This window comes from Cryptomeria japonica, chromosome 9 (assembly GCF_030272615.1).
Source record: "Cryptomeria japonica chromosome 9, Sugi_1.0, whole genome shotgun sequence".
Taxonomy (NCBI): domain Eukaryota; kingdom Viridiplantae; phylum Streptophyta; class Pinopsida; order Cupressales; family Cupressaceae; genus Cryptomeria; species Cryptomeria japonica.
In genome coordinates this window covers 47,199,320-47,225,862 of record NC_081413.1, presented here as the reverse complement: position 1 = coordinate 47,225,862, position 26,543 = coordinate 47,199,320, and the positions used below count along the sequence as shown (strand labels likewise).

At 34.2% G+C, this 26,543-nt stretch overlaps 1 protein-coding gene across 1 annotated transcript; it reads left to right on the top strand.

Moving 5' to 3' along the window:
* Positions 1-15,578: 15,578 nt before the first annotated feature.
* Positions 15,579-16,557, top strand: LOC131047044 (uncharacterized). The gene is made up of 2 exons (XM_057980848.2): positions 15,579-16,190; positions 16,308-16,557. Exons 1-2 carry the CDS (start codon positions 15,706-15,708, stop codon positions 16,426-16,428), a joined length of 606 nt encoding a protein of 201 aa, XP_057836831.2. The 5' UTR covers positions 15,579-15,705; the 3' UTR covers positions 16,429-16,557.
* The last annotated feature ends 9,986 nt before the right edge of the window (positions 16,558-26,543 follow it).

Genomic DNA, 26,543 nt, shown 5'->3' with positions numbered 1-26,543 from the left:
ACATAACTTTGTTTTGGTCCCTGATAAAGAATATTTATATGACAAATAGTGAACTAATAGGGCCCAAGTTGAAGAAACTAAAGCAAATGCCTTATATGTTTTTGAATGGTGAAACTTTTTGTGGTTGGAGATATTTCCATAGAAAGCTAGGAAAATTGACAAAATTGAAGTGAATGCCCCATATTTATAAAAATAGTGAAACTTCCTCTGGTTGGAAATGCTGCTATAGAAAGAGAGGAAAATTGGTTGAAATTATAGATAATTCATTGACTATTTCAAAACTAATATCATTTTACAAGATAAATTGTAATTAATAGCTCTATCAATGATTCAACATGCTTCATCATCTTCCTTTTCCATTTGAGAAACATAAGAACCCCACCCAATTTGCACTTATGTAGCCAGAATTTCCAATTGAATCCTCCCACTTGGTTTCTAGGAAGTTCCTCTATTTTAGATATGAATATGTATACTACCATAAAGTTGCATCTGCATCCTAAATCTTTATTGAACTACAATTCATACTAAAAGTTCCTAAATGTCACAAGAAGAAACATAACATTTTCAACAACGTAGAGTTCATTGATGCACTATAACTAAGTCTCCTTCAAGCATGCTATTGAAATTATCTTAATTTTGGTAAGTGGTGTAAGCAATAAGAGCTTTAAAATAATCAGTAAACCTACAACTACTTTAAATCAAGATTAACAACTTCGATCATTTTATAATTTCGAGGGTAATCTATTATGGTTCCTCTTTTTCCTTCTCAAAAATAAATCTTATACAAGAATATATTACTTTTCTTATGCAGCCCATAATTATTGGTTTTCAAGGATAAGATGAACCTCTAAATTAAGTTACAAATGTATCAAGTAGGAGATCAAAGAAAATATAGAATAAAGTAATTAAATTATAGGAAAATATTCCATCCAACCTACACATCAAGATCTATTGAAAAAGGCGATTTAAGCCTTGTAGTCTTGTGGAAAGTAAATATAGCAATTTTATGTGCACATAAATAACTACACTTATATTTGCAAACAAAATAAACAAATTTATTTATCTGAAGTTGTTGCAAACTCTTAGGGTAAGGTCCCATGGAGGGGCTTTGAGATCTGTTTGTTTAAGGTGAAAATGAGGGTTTACAAGTCTAATGAACTACGAACAAAACCCATTCTTGGTCATATTACATTAAGGGGAATAAGAGTCAATATGATCAACTTCAAATCATATTGAAAAGGGATGAGCTCAAATTGAACTTCTTTTCTCTCCTTGTTTGAGTTGAAATTGAATATGATTATGAGAATGATATTAATTAGGGAATAATGATGTAAAAATCATAATGATCAACACAAACAAACAATTTCAAAATAGATGTGTAGACATCAAGTATAGATCTGAAAATGAGAAGCAACTCGAGGAACATGTATGTGAAATCTAAGCTAAAAAATGCAAGACAATAGGGCTAGGCAACCTTATCCCAAAGTTATCAGATGTGAATATTGAAAATAATTTTGGGGTCATGATGTTGCTCTAAGTATCTCCTTGAAATTTCATCAATTTCATCGAAAAAGTGTTGAACAATGGGGTTAGGTGACCTTGTCCTAGCATTTTTGCTTCTTCAAAATTTGGTTTTGTGTATCTCTATCTACACTTTTTGGATTTGTATTCACTCTCTCCAGAATTTGTCACCTGCACAACACAAGAGGGAAAAAATGGTGTTGGATTAATAGGGGTTTTCTGGGTTTAGAATTAACTCGTAATGAAATAGATGTGAATGAAGGAAAATTTCTAAAGTAATATGTTGAATTATACCTCAAGTTTGATGTTTTTGATAATGGTGATGATGCAATGCTCTTTGAACAAGACCCACAAATGTTGGTACAAGAACATGACATGGAAAAACCTAAAATAATAAAATAGGGAAGTTTCTTTGTCTCTAGCTATCAAGGTTATATTCAACATCAAATTCTCACCCATTTTTACTTCAGCTTCTTATAGCAAGGGATCAACTTCTTCTTCTTGGGTGACCATTGTTCTCTTGGGGGTTTGAAGGAAATCTATAACTCTATGAGCCTCATTACAAATGAAACACTTCAAAAGTTCCCAACTTCCAAAAGATTGTTGTCCATGCTCTCTACCTCTTAAGGCACCCATCCCTTTGAAGTTTAGCTTCACATTATTGATTGGTTCTTCTTCACTAGTTGATTTGGAGAATCCCTCTATTCCTCTATTTGAAGTACTGCCACCTCTTTTATTGGCTACTTTGATGACTTTATTAAAAAAAAAATACTTTTAAGGCTAGTTGATATGCTTCATCCATAGTATTCACCTTGTGTAAGGATGATTCATTTTGGAGTTTGAATCTAATATCATTAAAGTACCTAGCCATGGCATGCTCATTATCTTCTTGCAAATTACTTATGATCTATAGATTCATAGAATCTTCAATATAGGTAGATGTGGAAAACTACTATTTTAGATTTGGAATTCTCTAAAGACCTTTTGTTGATAATCTAAGGGCATGGATTTGGCCTTCAAATATTTTAACATCTTAGTCCATAGTTTGATTTCCTCCCTCCTTTGACTTCCCTAATATTTTGGAGGTTCTCCCACCACAAAGTAGCATGAGACTTTATCTTTGAAGCTACAACCTTGACCCACTAGGGATTAGTTTTCTCAATCCATTCCATGTTATAGTATATTTCCAATTCTTGAATCCAAACTTAAAACACTTCAGTATTTATTTCACCTTTAAAATCAATAATCTTAACCTTAACTCTATTTCCTTGTTTGTTGATAGCCTCAATAAGTCTTTCCATGGGATCTATGGAAGCTACTTAGCCCCTTTGAACTTCGTGTTCTTCCTTAGAATCCTCATGAGGTAACCTAGCCTTTAGGGCCTATAATCTTTGAAGTACTTCATCAAGTGCATTATCTCTCCTTTAAGCATTCCTCCTACCTCTTCTACCCTAGTCCACATAGGCTCTTCTCTTCAGCATTTCATTTTATGCTATGATACTAAAATGATGCAAATTTATTTCTAAACCTGCAAGATAATCTTCAAAGCGGAAAAAAAACTTTGTTACGTTTTAATCTCATGAAGAAAGGAAAGATAAAATTTTGACTAAGAATTAAGAAGGCAAAATTAGTAGGGTGAACTCACAAAGCTGGTTCCCACTTTTGCCAACGAAGGAAATTGGCGAAAGTGAAAAAAAAAAATTACGAGGGGTTCGAGCGAAGTGGGGGTGTTCGAACGAAATACCCTTTGGGGTTCGAGCGAAGACCCCACTTCACTCGAACCCCATCTTTCGAGCGAAGCACCTTTAATGTCCTTTTATGTCATTTTTCAATTATAGCGCGGGGGTTCGATCGAACCCCCCTTCATTTGAACCCCCCTAAAAATAGGGGGTTCACTCGAACCCCCCTTCGTTCGAACCCCTTTTTTAACACTTCTCTGAAAATTTCTACATTTTTTTGCAGATTTTTGGCCTTGAAACCTTTAGTTGAAGGCTCAAATGGAATGATCTTGACAACCCAAAATGTAGTATTATAGTCCTCGAAGCAAGCTTTCCAATGAATATAATTTTATTACATATTGAGTTTATTATGAACTTGTTTTTTTAATTTTACCAAATATAGGTTTTTCATCGAACATGAACTTCTCTGTTCAACGCATTGGGAAAAATAGGAAACTAATTTTAAAAAAAACTGAAAAATATCTAAGCCCTGGGTATTGATGTCTTCTTTCTAACAAAAAAAATAAAATTGAATTTTGATATATATAGAATAAGTTATGTGTTCAAATGTAAACCTATGTCTGAATTATGACTAGTCGGACTTCAAAACTTAATAAAATGAAAAATATTGAACATATCACTATCAAACCAACTACAAGCCCTGGATATTGATGTTACAAACCAAAATTCAAAAGAATTGAGTTTTTATCATTTATATAAAAAAATTTATGAGTTTCGGGAGACACATCACTCTTAAAAAATGTAGTTTGTTGTAAAAAACTACTTTTTGAGGGAGATGGAAAAATTTTAAAAAAATCCTTCAAAAAAATTTGAAAAAAATATATACAGAATCTACAAACAAAATTCTACAAATCACTAATTTACATCATCTTCAAATTCTTAATAGTTTAAAAGTTATAGTTGTCGGAAGTTGAAGATTATTTTAAAATTGTTCATCTCAGTGTCAAAAGTGGCAAAAAAGTGGGAACCATTATTGTGAGTTCACCCAGTACCATTTTATCATTATAAGAAATGCATATTTAAAAATTATATTAATTCATACTCAAGTGAATGTCAATACTTCATAGAGATAATATTTTCATAGTATTTCCATCCTATTTTGCCCTCTCTTCTATGTCTTTCCTTTTTTCTGCTTCTATCCTAACCTTCTCACTACTAAAAACATTAAAATTTCATCTCTAATCACCTATTGTACAACATTTGGCCCAATAGTCCTATTTTACCTCTACCATATAAAAATAGAAAGCATGACAACTGTTTGACAACCAAAACAACTACTTTAACAATTAACTTAAAATAGTAATAATAGTCCTAATAAGATCAAGTCAACTCAAACATTAGTTTGTGGATTAAAGAACATGCTCCACATCAACATATTTATCTAAAAAAATTGAGAGATATCAATATTTAGGTGTCTATTTAGTCTATGTTATGGATTCAACATAGGTACCTCAAGACTAATTTATCTCTTAGCCTCTTGTGGATATATGTGCATTTAACATAGTTTCATGATTAATTTAGAGTAATATTAAGTCCTTAGTGACTATTTTTGAATCTTGATTGATTTTGATTCATCAAGGTCTCATTTTGGATTCAATTCGTCAACCTTCCTCTCATATGTTGGTCAAGAAAAATAGTTAAATTATTTACTAAAAGTTGAGATTTTTTTTATTTGCATTTGCTTTTAGAATTCAAAATGTTTGTTAGGGCCTACTTGTGTGTCAATTTCTCTAATTTTTTATTGTGCACTTTGAACTTACAATGTGCATGTGTGATCTTAGTTATAATATGCAAATCAAGCGGATTTTCCCATGCTATGATCCATGGATTCAATTGAATTGGTCACAAAAGAGTGGCTCTGTCCTACTTATAGGAGTCTTTCTAGCACACAAAAAAAATGATGTAAAAATGGGTTCTAAAATAGAGTTCACTTTGTAGGGAGTTCAATTAAAGAAATTATGGCTATTTCCTTTGAAATTTATTTGAGGCTTCCACTTAGTAACACTTGAAGGAGTCTAAATATCATATGGAGACTACTCTTCCTATGGTATTTTATTTTAATCTAACATACAACCCATTTAAACCTATGATTTACATAATTATTTTAGTAACATTATTTACATTATATTTTTAACTATAACTATTTTATTTAATGCTTAAACCTATTCTATATTTCTATAAATTATTTACTACATTGTTATTTATAAATTATTATTTAATATATATATATATATATATTTGTGTGTACACACACAATAGTCACTTCAAGTAACTAACTTGAGGAAGAGGAGTGAATCCCTCAACCTTTAGGAGTTGTGTGAGGTATGAATTTGCCAAGTTTAGATTACTTGTAAATATGTATATCGGATTTATTGTTCAACACTCACTTTAGGCAATCCTATCTAACAACTTGATTACATGTATATATTTTGTAAATTTAGGCAGGGGTCACATGGAGGGTGCTTAAGCTCTATTTTTAAGGAAGAGGTGGTCCCATGAAGAAATTATTTTTCTGCTACAGGATTATTTAGAATCTTTTTCCAAAAAATAGGAGCCCCTACTTTTTAGGCATGTAATTTAAAGTAGGTGAAAATGGGGCGGGTCTAGAAATTGTTCCACCAACTTAGGAATATTTTATGCCACTTGTCAATTATGTGAATTTTAAAGGGGAAACTAGATTTATTTACAACCTGCTTGCTTAAATTTAAGAGTTCAAACTTAAGATGAGACTGTCAACATCCTTGAATTTAGGAGCTTAAATTTTTAAGCTAAAAGTGCAATACAAAAATCATGGGACTGCCAGCTTTAAAATATTCCTAAAAAATCTTAGCAACTCCAGCTCTATTTTTTAGGAAGCCCCCTTCATGGGACCCTAGCCTTAGAGGCTATATATTAATTATATAAATGATAAGATTACAAAATTCTTTGTTCACTTATACATCAACTACTACAATGATACTAGATATATAAAATTAGCCAATTGATGTATTATGAAACCAAGACCATAGTAGAGCACCATACTTTTAACTCATCATTAGAGCTATGTAATATTGGCATGTTGAGGCAAGCAATTTCCTCAATACTGAAAGATGTCAACTAGGAATGGCACAATTATGATTTGTATTGTTTTAAAATCAATCTTTGACTAGCGAATTGAAGCTAGGAGTTTTCTTTAGGAAGTTTGAGTGTAGTGCATTTTTTGGGGTTTTTAGATGATAGAATGTATAATGCAATGAGGAAATGCAAGAAATAACAAATGAAAACTACTGAAACTAAATTTCAGAATGTCTGATTTATTAACAATTAGCAAATGCAAAGAATAAATGAATTTCAACACTAACATGCCAAATTGGCCTACCAGGGGTTCAACACCTTGCCTGGAGGGCTTCATTATTGACTTTTTTGAAGAGAAATGTTGCTACAGGAGCTTCCAAAGTGTTCCAACAACTCCAAATGGTTTTATAATTCAAAACAATAATTATCAAAAACAATTGAATGGATGAATAGCTAATCTAGAACTTATTCTGAAATCTTGCCAGGAGAGATCACCAAAATAGCTTCCTTTTCCCCTCTAATTTGTCGATATCATTCAAATGTGCTAGGGTTTCACCAAATAGATTACCAATATGCCTTAGTTACCTCCTAACAATGATTTCACAAGCAAGAGCTGCTCCAAAAACCTTCTTATTTATTTATTTGCAATTCTAGACTTCCAAAGATGGTATCACTAACCTAGGAATAGTACGGCTAGCTGAAGGAACTATTTATTCTAGTGGAAATGATGCCAAATCCGCCCATATCTAAGAAATAAGTTGTATGGTTGCTAAATAACCATCAAAACCTCTAAATTTGGCCCTCTAAGACCCGATATAAGGTTTCCCTTAAGTGCTAAAAAGCTACAAATGGCCAGGGGGTATCGTCCAACCAACCCAGGACTAAAGGTTTTCATCCTCAATTAGGTATCCATGAGCTGTACCTACTATGAAAAACTATTGGAGAGAAGAAATAATGAATAATTTCCAAAAACATAATGCCCAATTCGCACGTACAACCTCTTTTATCACTCCAACCCTAAATCAAACTCCCTTCTGGCATCTTTTCAAGATTCCAATAGAATCTTCTTTTCTTCAATTTGGACATACAAACTTAGGGAAGCTCATAACGTAACATGGCCACTTTTTAATTATTTATTCTTGCCTAGGAAATTGAACCATGGGTGCACTTAATGATTTAACTTTATAAAGTTACTTTATAAAGTTACTTATAAGATTTTCTAATTATAGAAAAAGTAACTCTATAATGAATTTTTATAAAGTACCTAAGATATAAAACCACCCAAGTCACAAAAATGACTAAGTATAAGCCCTCCTTCATGGCATTATCATCTCCCATCCATTGATTTCACTTGCGTAGATGACTAACAAGTGAAACTAGGACTCTTGAGTGATCACTGGAAAATGGGGACATTACAGTCCTCCCTTCCCGAGGATTGCTTGTCCTCAAGCAATCTGCACCTGCACAATGACAACTAATTCCTGGATCCCATACCAATACAAGAATTGTTGCTCCACCAAACCATTGCACTACTCTGATATAAACATCTATATACCCCAAGTGAAGCAACACATCATGGATCCATCGAATGAATGCACCACACCTGTCAATGACAGGATCCCAAATCTCTATGATGTCACATCCATCCATCATGCCAATACTCATTATGCTAATGTTGTGAATTTGGACATCACCTAACCAGTTGAGAACTTCACTCTAATTGAATCCAAAAGTACCACCAACCATCAATGTTGTTATGAAGTCATCAACGAACCAATTTCCAACAAGGAAAGTGTGATGGAAACCTCTCCAAAACATGTGATCAGTGGTTGCATTTTGTCCAATTCCTCCACAAGTTAGTATGTCTTCTTTGGAAGATGCTAAGTAAATATTTTGTTTAGTCATGCACCAAATGAAGTCCCTTACATGCTGATCTGTATATCCCATTGTCAAATATAAGAAAATTGAGTCACCAATCAATAAGTACAATGCTACCCCATCATATGAAAGAGGTGACAAATCCACTAATGAATGGGAGATGTTTTTGTTTTGCAACATGGACAAATCTTTAGTGGTTGGTCCACTATGAATGCCACCTAATAACTCATCAAATTCACACGTAGCCATCCCTACTTGAATGTTCTCAATGCAAGGTTTCAAATTTAACTCGTTAGATGAAAGAGAATCATTGATCAAACTCATAAAATCAGAGTGATGATTATACCCATTCAATATATCTTCGTTGTCCCCTTCTTCCTCCACAAGGCTCCCACATGACTGAATTTTGTCTTTACTTTGAACATGGATTGTTGAAGCCAATCTTCTTTCCTTCTCCTTGTGTAGTACCTATCAAAAGGTTCAATAGCCTCGATCTCCTCAAGTTCACATGAGTAGTCATCAAAGATTCTAATAACTTCCTCATGCACAGGTATACTTTTCCTCATTAAAACTAGATACTCTTGAAATGTTAGATGATTCTTCTTCTTTTGATACTTGTTATACCAACTAGCAATTTTGATGGCCAATAATTCATTTTCCCACTCTTCCATTTCTGTAACCATCCTTAGTATACCACAGGTTGACAGGGTCTTTGCTCTGATACCACTGAAAGATGCCAACTAGGAATGACACTATTTTGATTTGTATTATTTTAAAATCAATCTTTGACCAGCGAATTGAAGCTAGGAGTTTTCTTTAGGAAGTTTGAGTGTAGTGCATTGTTTTTGGGTTTTTAGATGATAGAATGTATAATGCAATGAGAAAATGAAAGCAATAACAAATGGCAACTACTAATACTAAATTTTAGAATGTCTGATTTATTAACAAAAATTAGCAAATGCAAAGAATAATTGAATTTCAACACTAACATGCCAAGTTGGCCTACCAGGGGTCCATCGCCTTGCCTTTAGGGCTTCTTTATTGACTTTATTGAAGAGAAATGCTGTTAGAGGAGCTTCCAAAGTGTTCAAATAGCTTCAAAGGGTTTTATTCTTCAAAACAATAATTATAAAAATAATTGAATGGATGAATAGCTGATCTGGAGCTTATTCTGAAATCTTGCCAGGAGAGATCACCAAAATAGCTTCCTTTTCCCCTCTAATTTGACAATATCATTCAAATGTGCTAGGGTTTCACCGAATATATTACCAATATGCCTTAGTTACCTCCTAACAATGATTTCACAAGAAAGAGATGCTCCAAAAACCTTCTTATTTATTTATTTGCAATCCCAAGCTTTCAAAGATGGTATTGTTGACCTGAGAATAGTATGACTAGCTAAAGGAACTATTTATTGTGTTGGAAATGATGCCAAATCCACTCAGATATGAGAAATAAGCTCCATGGTTGCTGAATAACCATCAAAACCTCTGAATTTGACCCTTTAAGACCCGATATGAGGCTTCCCTTAAGTGCTAAAATGCTAGAAATGGATGGGGTATCATCCAACCAACCCTGGACTGAAGGTTTTCATCCTCAATCAGGTATCCACGAGTTGTACCTGCTATGGCAGACTACTGTAGAGAAGAAAGAATGAATAATTTCCAAAAACATAATGCCCAATTTGCACGTACAACCTCTTTTATCACTCCAACCCTAAATTCAACTCCCTTGTGGCATCTTTTCAAGATTCCAATAGAATCTTCTTTCCTTCAATTTGGATGTATAAACTTGGGGAAGCTCATAACATAACATGGCCACTTTCTAATTATTAGTTCTTGCCTAGGAAATCGAACCATGGGTGCACTTAATGATTTAACTTTATAAAGTTACTTATATGAAAGTTACTATTTGGCATAAAGTAACTTATAAGTTTATAACTATGGGGTGACCAAAGGTAACCCATGGCCGACAGGATGTGGGGGAGTTTTGCGAGATCATCCTAATGGCAATCTTGTTTCAGTGGTGGTGCTCCCCTTGGGAATTCAAACTAACCACCTTGTTGAAGCCATAGGAGCATACCAAGGACTCAAGTTATCTAGAAAGCATAACTACAAGCTTGTGTGAGTGGAGGGTGATTCCAAAAATATTATTAACTATCTTAAAGGTATATCGAAGCCCTCTTGGAATGTCGAAGTCTGGATTAATAAGGCTAGGTCAATCATTAACTCTTTTGATCAATGCTTCATATCCCATGTTTTTAGGGAGTCCAACTATGTGGCCAACTACTTAGCTACTAAGGGAGTGAGAAGTACTAGTCAAATGAGTTGGACCAATGAGGATAAATTGGACACTGAACTCTATATGCTTGCTCTTCATGACAGAAATCGAGGCAACTAAATGTATGAGTACTTTTGCCATCATAACTAGATATGTATCTAGAAAGATCAACCCCTTCTTGCATATGACATGTGTTTATAGTGGTCAGTGTTCATTATTGCAAAATTAATTCACATGCTTTGTGGGTTGATATTGGCTTCATTTGGGATTTCTTTCTTAGTCTGAAAGCCATGCGTTTCTTCAATCACAGAGTGAAGAGAAGAATGGGTGGGCCTAGGAAGAGAATTGAACCTCCAAACTATGTGCAACTTAAGAAGGACAAGAAAATATGGAGGATTCTGGAGAAAGGGGGTGTCACCCCCTATATTGAGAGGTTAAAGGGGAGAAATAAGGATGTGACGACCTATTTTGAGAAGCATTGGAAAGATGACACTATCACTCTACATCGGCGCAAGGTGATAATTGATGAGAGTTTGATTGCATAGGTCACTGGCCTCTCGATTGATGGGATGAAATATTACGGGGACATAAACTACACAAAGATGGCGGTGCAAAAATTCCCTAAAAATGTAGAGGAGAGGGCCAAGATGGTGAAGAAAACCATGAGCTACTACGACATCTATGTCATCAAGGAATTTTGGGTGAAACTCCTCAAGGTAATTGAAGAAGTTGAGAAATACAACTTCAGAGATCCCAAGAACACCTACAAGCAAAATACCTGTCACAAGAGAAGATTGGAGGCAAAAAAGCAATAATGGCTCCGAAGAAAAAGATTATCATTCAGAGAGGGAATAATAAAGAAATAAAATATTATCCTTATAAAAGGATATTATGAAACCCTAAAAGGTGTGCAACCCTAAATAAACCCTAAAGGGATAATGTGTATTTAATAATTAGAATAATTATTAAATACCTACAATATTATTAAATGCCTAAGTTTAGCTTAAGCGTAGAGTATAATAGACTAATAATTAAATAAATAATTATTAGCCACAACATGATAACTCTAACACCCCCCCTTAAGATGAACTTAGGGAGTAGCTAAAAACAACTAAGGACTAAAAAAGTATGAAAGAAAAATGCATGAAAGTAACAATGGGTCCTGACAACTAGGCCTGATGAGGTGCCCAAGTACAAAAGATCTCTCACAACCAGAGAAAAGGAGAAAACCTCATGGGAAAAACTCCTCTCCTAAAGAGATAAATACAAGTGAAGGACTGAAGAAGCCTCCAAACAAGAGAATGTCTCAAAAAAAAGGAACAAAGGATGAACGTGAAGAACACCACTGAAGCATGAAGCTGCAAACACTGTCTAAGAATAACTGTCAATCTAAAGAACCTCCTCTGAAATAGAAGATGATCAGGTAGAGAAGACTGTAATATGCATGAGTGCCCTCAAATAACACTACTCGAATCAGATGGCAAACAAAGGCAAACAATTGAACTCGAAGATACAAATGGCAAAAAACATCGGTCTGAAGAGCTGATCAATCGAAGATAGAAGGTTGCCTCCAAAAATAGGGATGCAAGAGTGTCCATATGGTAAATGATTCATCTCACTGAAATGCATAGGTAACCAGCCACTGCATCTACCTAATACATAGGAACAAATACTGAATACATAGCTCACTTCAATGAACCAAGGAAGCATTAGAACCAACAACCAACAACCAACAGGAGAAACCCCCCCATAATGCTGACAAGGGAGAGGTGAAAGGTATACTAAAAGTGAATGCCAAGGAAAAATGCATGATGAAGAACCAAGAACATTGAGTGCAGCAGAAAGTACAAACACATATAAAGGCTAGTGTCATGGAAGGAACACTCACTTGACACACATCACGAGGCTAATGTCATGGAAGGAACACTCACATGACAAAGGTAGATGACAAAAAAAGGAAAACATCAAACCCTCCATGGCACTTTATAATGGAGTGCGAGTACAATAAGGCACAAGATGTGCAAGATCCCAAGCATACAAGGCATAGTGGCACTTTATCTTAGGGCGTTTGCAAAAAAGGAAAATGCTTACAAAATAATGTATACAATGCTCAAAGAAGACAAAAGGCTGGAAATACATGAAGAACAACCAAAAGCAAGTCATCCCACGCAAACGAGAAGCTTCCACGATCTCATATGTCCAAGTAATTCACCAGAGTGTCAAAACACAAAAAAACTAAATAAAATGTACTTGGAGTAAAATATGGAAAAAGTTCATCGATGGCTGTGAAGAGCTTTGAAACACTGTCCCAACACCGCTAGAATCACAAAAAATGAAGAAACTGGCAAAAAGATATGAGCTCGGGACTGAAAATAGTACCTCTGACTTCAAATGGCTATAGAATGTACCGGGATAAAAAATAGGTGATGAAACCCACAAATCTGGAAAGTAGAAAAAATAGCTTTCCAATGATATCTCGTTTGCCAAAAACCAATATCGTATGCCCAAGTTATGGCCAAAAGAAAAGAAAAACACTCTTTTAGGGCACAAAGAGGGTCACAAGGGGGCCATGCACAGCTATCCGTACTGCTGATGTCAGCATAATATTCTTAGAATATTCTCTTCTGTTGGAAAAAAATACTGCTAGAAAAAACCACTAGCATCGAAAAAGTGGGGGCTTGGGTAGTGGTGGCCGGGAGGCGGTTGGTGGGTACGAAGGCTGGAGGGCGGTAGGCGGCATGGAGGTCGAAGGGCGGCGGTGGCATGGAGGGTGGAGGGTGGTGGTCGGGAGGCGGTTGGTGGCCTGAAGGAGGGCGATGGGGGCCCGAGAAAAATTGTCGGCCCTACTGCAGCCGAAGGGTGCACGAAGGAGAGGGGTGAAGTGGTGGACTGCATCAACAAAGTAGTTCAGGGCATTGATCAGATGCAAAAAAGATTTGAGGATAGGCTCACCCATGTGGAAGAGAACTATAAGAAAATTCAAGCCACTCTCATGACAATTATGACCAACAGTCAGAAGATTGTCAACTAGACGATGAATGCCATGAATGTCATGGTGAATAAACTTGACAAAGTGCAATAGGAGAAAGTTATGATCAATATTGGTGATGATAATGAGAAGACTCGAGTTGATCAAGGCCCTTGTAAGTGGACCTAGGGCAACATGAAGAAAAAAGCTGTGACTCAGCATGGATTGCAAAGAGATGAGGATGGCTGCTGACAAGATGAGCCCGCTGGAGGCTGAGGTCGCTAAGACCCTTAAGAGCCTCATGTAATTGTGTTGTATTTTTTGTGTTTTTGTGTTTTGTGTTCTGGTTCTTTGCTGGTTTTTTATCTGCTCGTTTGGGCGTTTGCTGGTTTCTTGGCTGCTCAATGTACTGACCTATCTTTTGTAACCTATTTTGTTTTGGATCTTCTAATGCTTTTATTCTAAGCCTTTTAGAATCTTCTTTGTAAAGGGTTTCAAGGCCCCTTCAAAACCTATTTTTGCCTTAATCGAAAACTTATAAGTAATTTTATAAAGTTACTTTATAAGATTTTCTAATTATAGAAAAAGTAACTCTATAATGAACTATTATAAAGTTTCTAAGATATTAAACCACCCAAGTCACAAAAATGATTAAGTATAAGCTCTCCTTGGTGCCAATATCATCTCTCATCCATTGATTTCACCTGCGTAGATGGCTAACAAGTGAAACTACGACTCATGAGTTCAGTCATTGAAAAAATGGGGACATTACAAATACTCAGAATCTCATCACTTCAAAAATATTGACCTTACTTCATTCCAAAGAAAGACAATTGAAATTAATAGGTACCATTACCTAGCCAATTGACAAATAATACTCTATTTAAGAGTAGATAGTCCTAAATCAAATACAACCACTTGAGTTATCTCATCTAGACTATTGAGAAAATTTCCCTTAATTAGAATACTTTCCATCCTTTTGACCATTTTTTTGAAAAATTGACATGATATCAATGTTTTGATTAAATAAATCCTCTTAAAATTTCATTCTATTTTCTAAAATTCTCATAGATACATAAAACCTGGACATCATATAAATGAAGGCAATAATCACTTTTAGTTTTAAGGTTCCACATAAATAATTTTTTCGTATGAAATAAAATTACCGTCTCAACACAAACATTTTCATCTTTCTGTGAAATAAATGATATGGTCAAATGAGAGAGACAAATATAATAAAAATTTGTAGGGGCCAATACAAAAAGATCAGCCACCTCAAAACAATGTGCGAACTACACAAGGGCCTATTAGGACTACTCCATGGAACTTTTTGACCAATACAAAGTTAGTCCACTAACATAATACAATTGGTGGACTTCAAGAAATAAAAAACCACTAATTTAAGAGTAGTTCAGTGTAGGGATAATTTTAGGAAACCCTCCCATAAAATAAAATATATAATCTTGGCAAATGTTTTATTTTTTGAAAAAATTATTAATTTCTATTCAAAAATATTTCTTTGTTTTTGAAAAAAATATTAAAATCATTGGCAATTTTTTAAATCATTAAAATTAATAAAAAAATATTTGTGAATCTTGGAAAAATAATACAGAAAAATGCATTAATTACTATGGCAAATACTTCCAAATTTTAAAAAAATATTGTAGAAAATTAGAATCATTAATGAAATTCGTTAATGGTTTTAATGGTTAGATTCTATAATATTTAGTTATGTTAAGATCAAAGATCCAAAAGCAATTTTGGACATTTTTCCTTATAATACAACAAGTTCTATTAGTTTATATCTTAAATCAATGGTAGTAACTAAAGAATGGTGATATGATCCTAAAGTTCTACAAGAACATAATTTGTTCTAATTAGTTTGAATCTTTACCAAATTTAAAATATAGAGAACCATTTGTCCCTTCTTAAAGATGAAGTCAGCACTTGGTCTAAAATCATTTGAAATTCTTCATACATGGATCATCAACTCCTACAACCAAAACAATGAAGAAAAATAAACAATATCACAACAAGAAAACATATTTCTGATTGATATAAGATTGTGAACCCAAATACTATTGCATCACTACGAATCAGATAAAAAAAATTGGACATGATAAATTAATTAATATTGAGAAATTATCATTCAATATCTTAGGAGGATAATTTCTCATTATTATCCTCGTCATTTTGTGAGGTGGAAGCAATATAATATGATATACCTCTGCTCTGGTTTATTGCAATAGCTCTCTTCATTTCAGCATGGCTGTCGTTGATTTGCTCCGCTTTGCAGTGCGTGCGGGCAAAAATTGTGTTTGCACGAATGGAGAAATTGAAGACACAGAGGAGGCTTTTCAAAACCCTGAGAGGCAGATCGCAGAAATTGATGAAGATCTCGTGAAAAGAGGGATGAAACCCTCGGAGAAAGTGAAAAGATGTATCAAAAGAAAAGAAAGAAAGAAACCGCAAAAGCAAAATGAGTGTGAAGGTGTCATTCCATATGTTTGGCATCGCTGCAAGATAAGCCGCCGGCTGGACGAATGCAAGTCCAAAATAGTCAGAAGTCTTGAAAAGCTGGGGCTGCCCTCCTTGAAAGAAAAGAAATGTAAAATTATTTTCAGCGAACAAATGGCTGCGGATATTCATGCCGAGGAAAGATGCATAATGGTCTCACCCGAGGAATCTTTATGCACAGCTTATATTGGTGTAGATATATGGCCAAACAATTCTCCCATGACGCTTATGCAGTATTATGCTCTTAACCTCCAGCTTTATTTTGCATACATCATTCTTTTGATAATCTTTGCCCTAATTTCCTCGCTTCTCTTTGTATTCTACTTGTTGTGGCGGAGGAGCACAAGCAGAGCTCTGGCGTCTCATGGATGCAAACGAAATCGGAGATTTTTCATGGTGAGGGCAAAAATTTTGGAAATTGTAATTTGTTCTACCGCCCTTCTGAGCAGAATTGCATTTTCGTGTAAGTGATCAAGCTTATGTATCTTCTCTTCTCTTCTCCAAGACCTCTGTAAAATAATAAAAAGAGGCAGATGTAATGGATTTTCAACAGAGGAATAAACTGCTTTTGAATGCCTCGTAGCATTCGATTTTGTTGCATTCTTCTTTTTCACCTTTCTCTACCTATCTTAAAAGTCCACGTCCGTAACTAAATTTAGAGTATTAAGTTTTAAATTGTAAAAAATGCATTCAATAAAGCCGCTGATACTCGCCATGAAGCCCAAATTTTAAACTGAACAGTTTTGAAGTTGTGAGGAACCATCGAAATGCCGATGAAGGCAAAATCATAAGTTAGGATTCTGGATAAATCGCGAAGAACGGAGATGATGTTAAACAGTTATAACGAATTATTCTGTGATTACAGGTCGCAGAATAATATATTTGTTGAAAAGACTCAACTAATAAAGAAGCTTCAATAACAGCAGAGCACAACAAATTGTAGAAGCGTGCACCACACGAGAACTCATAAAATGTTGGGAGCCGTTGAGAATCCAGGTGTGATTTGGGGAAAAATCGGACTTCGGATATTCAAATAAAAGAAGCACGTTACATATAAAATCTGGGATCCACCTCTATCAAGAAACATATAAATAAAAAAGCATAGAAAGAAGTTTTATATTACTCTGATAAGGAATTGGAAAAATGAATTTGAGAATGAAAAGATAGCATCTATTTATCATATTTGAGATAGAAAATGGATCAGTTAAGATATAATAAATGTTTGAAGTGTGAGTAGTTCTATTTAATTTAAAAAGGTGTATATTTAAAAATAAGACTGTAACTTTAAGAAATGTTTGAAAATGAATATGATGTATATGAAGTTGTATAAACAACAAACCTTAAGTAATAGATCTATAACAAAGTGGCGTGTCATGTTAAAATAAGAGGTGGTAGTTCTTTTAGAAATGTTAGAAAATGAATATAATGTGCACAAAATAGTGTAAACAACATATCATCTTATAAATTGTATTTGGATTTCTTTCAACTACCTCGACGCGTTTATAAAAATTTCTTGTACATCTAAAATATGGCTCACTTTGTAGGGAGTTCAATTGAAGAAATTATGGCTATTTCCTTTGAAATTTATTTGAGGCTTCCACTTAGTAACTCTTGATGGAGTCTAAATATCACATGGAGCCTAATCCTCATATGATATTTTATTTTTATCTAACATACACCCCATTTGGACCTATTATTTTTATTATTTAGATTATAATTTTAACTATAATTATTTTATTTAATGCTTAAACCTATTCTATATTTCTACAAGTTATTTACTAAATTGTTATTTATAAAGTATTACTTAATATATGTTTGTGTACACACATAATAGTCAAGTTTCAAGTAACTAACTTGAGGAAGAGGAGTGAATCCCTCAACCTTTAGGAGTTGTGTATGGTAAATTTGTCAAGTTTAGATTACTTGTAAATATATATCAACTACTACAATGATACTAGATATAAAAAATTAGTCAATTGATGTATTATGAAACCATAGACTATAGTAGAGTGCCATACTTTCAACTCATCATTAGAGCTATCTAATATTGGCATGTTGAGGCAATGAATTTCCTTAATACCCACAATCTCATGACTTCAAAAATTGACCTTACTTCATTCCAAAGAAAGACAGTTGAAATTAGAAGGCACCATTACCTAGCCACTATGCTATTGTTGACAAATAGTGCTCTATTCAAGAGGAGATAGTCCTAAATCAAATACAACCACTTGAGTTATCTCATCTAGACTATTGAGAAAAAAATTCTTAATTAAAGTACTTGCCATGTTTTGACCAATTTTTTCTTATCATGGTTTGAATAAAATAAATCTAAACATTCATTAGAAAAATTGGCATGATATCAATGTTTTGATTTCAACAAGTGAAACATTGCATCAAGTTCCTGCCAATAGTGTACTTAGTAGAGAGAGAGAGAGAGAGAGAGAGAGAGAGAGAGAGAGAGAGAGAGAGAGAGAGAGAGAGGTGGCGACAGAGACATGCCTAGAGATAGGTGAGAGGAAGCGAAAGGGAGATAGGTAGATATAGACGAAGATATAGAGAGATAGAGGGAGAGAGAGATACAAAGATATAAAGAGATATAGAGACATAATGCAATTGGTGGACTTCAAGATATAAAATCCACTAATTTAAAAGTAGATCAATGTAGGGATAACTTTGAGAAACCCTCTCATTAATATATATAAAATCTGGACAAATATTTTATTTTAGAAAAAAAAACTTCTATTTGGGAATATTTTCTTGTTTTTGAAAAAATATTAATTTCATTGACAATTTTTTTTAAATCAATAAATTTAATAAAAAATATTTGTGAATCTTGAAAAATAATAGGAAAAAATGCATTAATTACTATGGCAAATACCTCCAAATTAAAAAAAAAATCTTGTGGAAAATAAGTATCCTCTCATTAATTTAAACTATAATTTATTGGTCCTCATATTTTTTGACGTAAAATGTACCCACAGTTTGTAATGCTCATGGGCCCTGAATTACTTTTAGACCATTGATTTCCATTAAGATCAATGATAGAAAAGAAATTTTGAGCCACATAAGCATTGAAAATGGTGAGTACATTTTCACTCATAGAATACAAGAAGTTTTGTCAGCTTATATATTAAATCAATGGTGGTAACTAAAGACTGGTGATATGACCCTAAAATTCTACAAGGACAATAGCTATCCATATTTGAGATGTAGAGATCCATTTGTCCCTTCTTAAGAATAGAATCAATACTTGGTCTAGAATCATTTGAAACTCTTCATACATGAATCATCAATTCATACAACCAAAAAAATGAAAAAAAATAAACAATATCACAAGAAGAAAAGATGTAAGATTGATTGTGAGCCCAGATACTATTGCATCACTATGGATCGGACAAAAAAGGTGGACAAGAAAAATTATTTTATACTGAAAAATTATCAGTTCAATATCTTAGGAGGACAATAATGAAATACTCAATTTATTAAATGGATAATGAGATACTGCTGCAAATATAATATAATATAACATAATAATAATAAATAGCTACATAGTTTGTGCTGTTTAATTGCAATGCAATACCCCTCGTTATTTTGTGAGGTGGAAGCAACATAATAAAATATGATATACCTCTGCTCTGGTTTATTGCAATACCTGTCTTCATTTCAGCATGGCCGTCGTTGATTTGCTCAGCTCTGCGGTGCGTGCAGCCAAAACTTGTGTTTGCACGAATGGAGAAATTGAAGATACGGAGGAGGTTTTCCAAAACCCTGAGAGGCAGATTGCAGAAATTGATGAAGATCATCTCATGAAAAGAGGGATGAAACCCTCGGAGCAAATGAAAAGAAAGAAAGAAGCAGCAAAAGCAAAATGAGTGCGTAGGTGTCATTCCATATGTTTGGCGTCGCTACAAGATGAGCCGCCGGCTGGACGAATGCAAATCCAAAATAGTAACAATTCTTCAAAAATTAGGGCTCCCTCCTGGAAAGAAAAGAAATGTAAAATTATTTTCAGCGAACAAGTGGCTGCGGATATTCATGCCGAGGAACGATGCATCTTGGTCTCACCCGAAGAATCCTTATGCACAGCTTATATTGGTGTAGATATATGGCCAAACAATTCTCTCATGAGGCTTATGCATTATTATTCTCTCAACCTCCAGTTTTATTTTGCATACATCATTCTCTTGATATATTTTGCCCTAATTTCCTCGCTTCTCTTTGTAATCTACTTCTTGTGGCGGATGAGCACAAGCAGAGCTCCGACGTCTCATGGATCCAAATGAAATCGGAGATTTTTCATGGTGAGGGCTAATTTTTTTGAAATTTTAATTTCTCCGGCCACCGCGCTTCTGAGCAGAATTGCATTTTCTGTGTACTGATCAAGCTTCTGTATCTTCTTTTCTCTTCTCCAAGACCTCTGTAAAATAATAAAAAGAGGCAGATGTAATGGATTTTGAACAGAGGAATAAATTGTTTTGAATGCCTCGTACCATTCCAATTTATTGTATTCTTCTTTTTATTTAGAGTGTTAAAGTTTTAAATTGTCAAAAATGCATTCAATATGGAGCCCCGAACAAGAAGCCCAAATTTTAAACTGAACAGTTATGAAGTTGTGAGGAACTATCGAAATGCCGATGAAGGCAAAATCAGAAGTTAGGATTCTGGATAAATCGCGAAGAACGGAGAGATGTTAAACGGTTATAACGAATTGTTCTTGATTACAGGTCGCACAGTAATATATTTGTCGAAAAGACTCAACTAATAAAGAACAGCCAATTTTATAACATTTGCCATATCCTCTGGGCCTGCACCAAATTGGAAGCTTCATAATAGCAGAGCACAACAAAATGTAGAAGCGTGCACAACAAGAGAACGCATATAATATTGGGAGCCGTTGAGAATCGAGGTGTTATTTGGGAAAAAATCTGACTAAGGATATTCAAATAAAAGAAACATGTTACATAACAAATCTGGGATCTACCTTTATCAAGAAACATATAAAAAGAAGATTTATATTACTCTTATTTCTATTCAAGATAAGAGAAGGAAGTGGAAAAATGAATTAGAGAATGAAAATGATAGCATCTTGTATTTATCATATTTGAGATGAAAATGGCTTAGTAAAGATATAAAAAATGTTTGAAGCATGAGTAGGTTTATTTAACTTAAAAAAGGTGTAATTTATAAAAAATGATTGTAGCTTTAAGAAGTGTTTGAAAATGAATATGATGTATATAAAGTAGTATAAACAACAAACTTTAAGTAGTAGATTTATAACATTTTTAAGTAATAGATTTATAACAAAGTGGTGTGTGATGTTTAAAGCAGAGGTTGTAGCTTTTAGAAATGTTTGAAAATAAATATAATGTGTATATAATAGTGTAAATGACAACTCATTTTATAATTTATATTTGAATTTTTAAGAACTATCTTTGATGTGTTTATACATATTTCTTATACATTTTAGAGCAAGTTTATCACAAGAGAATTTACCATTCAATTTTTCCACATAAAAATTTAGAGGAAACAATAATCATCATATTTATTAAGTTGTTCCCAATATAAGTAGTGTTGAACAATGCTTTTAATTTAGTTATGTTAACCCTTATTGTTTTTATCTTTGTCCATGTTGGTTTATTTTCTAATTGATTATTCGATTGTTTCTATAGATAAGCGACATATAATACTTAAATAGTTCATAAAACATGCTATTTAGCAGAGTTATTATCAAGTCCTTCATTAACACATATGAATGGAGATAAGATGACTACCACTATGTCGAGTTCTTCCCTTCGCTAATCTACTTTTCTAGATATTTCATAATTATCTAGAATATTTGGCATAATTCATTTTTCAATGTTTCCTAGCATTGCTAGCTTGTCTTTCATCTACTCATCTAGCCTTGACACATATGCAATGAGCTCTCCTAGTACAATAATCATACCATTAGTTGCAACAAGGACATGAGGATCAAACTTTGCACACTTATATATCTACTTCATAAGTGAAGCCTTGAGAGTCCATTATGTCATTTATCCATTTTAAACCTTCCTATCTTTCACTTAGAAGACCTTAAATCAGAATAATCCTTCCATCCATCATCAATTTTGGCCATGATTTTGGACAGTCTATAAGCTATCAGGTTGTTCACTATGGCACTAACTGTCTTCATGCTCTTCTCCTTGGCTACCTACACTTGCTCCTTGTAGAGGTATAATTTGGAGCTAGGGTTTCACCAAATAGGATAAGACCACTATTAACCAAATTAGCCAATACATTAAAAGAGGTGTGATTTCAATAGATCTAGCTTTAATCCAACTAAGGAAAGGGTTAAGATTTCTAATTAGATTCATTGGTTAGGTTTTTATTCCCTCTTTCTAAGTTGAATTGTGAAAATGTTAAAATTAGGGCAAATGGGTGAATATTAAAGAGATTGGGCATAAATAGTGAGCTACAATCATCGTACGAAGACACCAAAATGGATCTGAGAAAAAGAAGATGATTTGGATTTGTTTCTAGAACTTCAACCCATTTTTTCGGGGCTGTGCTGCTCCTTGCCCTAGTCCTTCAAATTTCTCGGCGTCAAAAGGTGAACCTGTTCGTCTTTGTGAATTATGTCAACCCTCTCAAATGCAACTTTGATCATGTTTCTTGCACACACAAAAAAAGGGAAAATTGTTGGGAAGAACGATTTGCCTAAGTCAAACCTTGGTTTAAGAATTAACCTTGAATGAAATAATGCAAATACTAAAACAAATACTGGATAGATATACCTTAGATTTGCAATTGCTGATGATGATGCTTTGCTATTTGAATGTAATCACAAATGTTGCATGAAATAGAATGATAAACATAAAACCCTAATCAAACATAGATGCTTGCATAATATTGACATGATTTTGCTCCATAATGGTTGAAGGAATGAATATGCAACTTTGAAGATCTTTGAAAATGCTTGATGATGAATGCTTCATGGATGCACAAGTGATAGGAATTGTTTGCTTAGAGTGTTAGATTTCTTAGGCTAAAATGGGTTGAGAAGGATGCCTTATATAGGGATTTCATAATTGAAATCACCTTTAGGCTGACTTAGAATTGATATATTTTCACACGAAGCTAGATTTGAATAGGGTGAGACCACCCAATTAAGCTCTCAAAATTCAAGGATAAACAATCGAGACCAGGTAGCCCGATGACCTGGTCCTATCAACTTTTTTTTTCTTCTGAATTTCTAGGAATGTGAGCTATCATGATCCTAATGTTGAATCAAACATAGTGGCTCAAACAATAATGTGTAGATATATGAAATGCGCTTCAATGAGAGTTGAAATTAGGGTAGGATTAAGGACAAAATAATAAAGGGCACACCTAGAATTAAGGGCCCAATAAGAGTGTGATGATGTCATAAAGTGGAATAAGATGCATAATGTTGAATTAAATATTAATTAATTACAATAAAAGTCCTATAATTCATAGAGGAAAGGGAAATACTAAAATAGGTTCTAAGAGAGTGTGAAATTGAACACATTAATAAAGGTGTATAATTTATGATGCTACATTTAGCCCCCAATTTAGTAGAGTATGAACTTACAGTCATACTCTTGCACTAGTACATTTGGGCCTAAACTCCGATGATAGTTCATCGGGATTCCGACTATAATTCGTCAAACTGCCAACGAGCAACACCGTCGAAAAATTATCGTCGGAATTTGCGACGGTGCTCAAGATCATCGGAATTTCGACGACATCGAAGAATCTTCCAATGACAACCATGACTGCGCTTAGCTGTCAGTAAAACTCGATAAGTCGTCGGAATTCCAACGACTTCCAGGTAATGTTTCGTCAGTTCACGCGTCAGAATAAATTGGAATTCCGATGGTCCCCTCATTGCCTAGCTTTCGGTAAAGCTTGATAAGTCATCAGAATTCCAACGACAACCAGCGCATCTGCATTGATGAGGATGTTGTATGTGCGATGGTTCGGGCATCTAAATTTAGACGACCCTGTCACTATTTAGCTGTTGGAATTCCAACGACAATGAGGGTATCCGCACCGACGAGGATGTTGTATGTGCGACGGTTCGGGCGTTGGAATAATTTGGGTGGGTGTCAGAATTTTGATGCCCCCTCATTTCTTAGCCATCGACAAAACTCAATAGTCATCAAAATAAGTTGGGTGGGCGTCAGAATTCTGACACCCCCTCACTGCTTAGCCGTCGAAAAAAATCGATAGTCGTCTGAATAAATTGGGTGGGCGTCGGAATTCCGATGCCCCCTCACTACTTAGTCGTCAATAAAACTGGATAAGTTGTTGGAATAAATTGGGTGGGCATTGGAATTTCGATGCCCCCTCACTGCTTATCCGACAAGGATGCTATCAGACATACAACATCCTCGTCGGATGCTTAGTGGATGAAAAGGTTTGCACTTATTGACTAATATGATAATACTAAAGATTCATTATTCTGTATCAACCAATGAAATGAAAATAAAAATAATTTGACAATCTAATCATCCAATGGTTCGGGTGTCAGATGCTTGGTGGATGGAAAGATTTAAACTGATTAACCAATACGATAATACAAAAGATTCATTATTTTGTATCAACCAACCAAACGACAATAATTTTTTTTTGACAATCTAATCTTTCCACTCGAAGACCAACCTCAAAAAAACATGTATGATTGAAGAATTGTGTCCCACATTAAGTTCTTCAATCCCATCAATAGCCACCCATTGGTGGCATACCATAAGATGGCTTGGGAGGCATTCCCATTCCACTCATACTTGGCTGAAAGCAATCTCCCATGCCCACTCCCATGCGAGGCATTGGAGGTGCTAGCAAAGCAAAGGGGAAGAAGATGAGCATACATATTCTGTAAACAAAATAGACACATATTTATTTATGCAGAAGATTTAAAATGTTTATTAAAGAGAAACTTAAAATATTCACAGAATCATTAGAGTGTATCAAGAACCTAAAGTAGGTATGGAAACACAAAGTTAATCATATTATTCATCCAGGAAAGTTCTAAAGCCACATCTGGTCTGATCAAGTCATAGCATATGAACAAGCATGAAGCAAAGCATTCTTTCTTGCCCTACAGTTCCAAATTGCAAAAGTAAGCCCCATTTCAATGCCCCAATTGAAAATGAAAATTCAAAATATACTTTACCCTGTGAGAGAGAATAACCAACTATATGTTTTACTAATTGTATACTTGTTCCACAAAATACACCAACAATTCCTCTACAAGTTCACAATCATCCGATTGAGAACTAGTTTCCATTGCATCCTTGTAAAGATTATCCTTTTTAGACAGTGTAATATGTTAGCACATAAATTTTCTATAATTTCCTGAAAAATGCTATTTTTCTATAATTTCCTTATTTATGCTCTTAAAAATGCCATTTTCTATAATTTCCTTAATTATGCTCTTAAAATGCTATATTCTGTAAACAAAATAGGTACATATTTATTTGATTTTTTAAAAACCGTCAGTAGAGTAGAACAAGTGCTCCTTGAGGCTCAATTAAGAAAAATGCATACCCGTTGAGAAACAATATCTTTCTCTTCTTTCTCCTTGGATTTCTCTTCCTGGACAACCTCTAACTTGTTCCACAAAATACCTGTTCCACAAAATACACTAGCGATTCCTCTACAAGTTCACGATCACCTGATTGAGAACTAGTTTCCATTGCATCCTTGTAAAGATTATCCTTTTTAGATAGTGCAATATGTTAGCACATAATTTTTCTATAATTTCCTTAATTATTCTCTTAAAATGCTATATTCTGTAAACAAAATAGGCACATATTTATTTGAATTTTTAAAAACCGTCAGTAGATTAGAACAAGTGCTCCTTGAGGCTCAATTAAGCAAAATGCATACCTGTTGAGCAACAAGATCTTTCTCTTCTTTCTCCTTGGATTTCTCTTCTTGGATAACCTCTAACTTGTCCTTAACAAGCTCATCAAATTTTGTCATGTATTCTCGAATGAACTTTGAAAAAGATTTTTTTTGAATATTAGCTATTTAATTATGCAGAAGATTTAAAATGTTTATTAAAGAGAAACTTAAAATATTCATAGAATCATCAGAGTATATCAAGAACCTGAAGAAGGTATGGAAACACAAAGTCAATCATATTATTCATCCAGGCAAGTTCCAAAGCCACATCTGGTCTGATCAAGTCATAGCATATGAACAAGCATGAAGCAAAGCATTCTTTCTTGCCCTGCAGTTCCAAATTGCAAAAGTAAGTCCCATTTCAATGCCCCAATCAAAAAATGAAAATTTAAAATATACTTTACCCTGTCAGAGAGAACAACCAACTATATGTTTTACCAATTGTATACCTGTTCCACAAAATACACCAGGAATTCCTCTGCAAGTTCACGATCACCCGATTGAGGTGAGGAGGCATCGGGATACCATATACCGATGAGAGAGCGTAGCAAGCCGAAGTTGTACTCATCGGCATACGTTATATTGATCGAGGAGAAAATTTGAAGAGAATTGATGCATCGACAAAAACTATACCGATATGACCCATCGACATAGTAAACACTAGCGGTAGCAGTGGA

Coding starts and splice junctions, on each gene's coding strand:
- LOC131047044 (XM_057980848.2), top strand. CDS start 15,706: ATGGCTGTCGTTGATTTGCTCCGCTTTGCAGTGCGTGCGGGCAAAAAT. Junction 16,191..16,307: donor TCTCCCATGACGCTTATGCA/GTATTATGCTCT, acceptor GAGCACAAGCAG/AGCTCTGGCGTCTCATGGAT.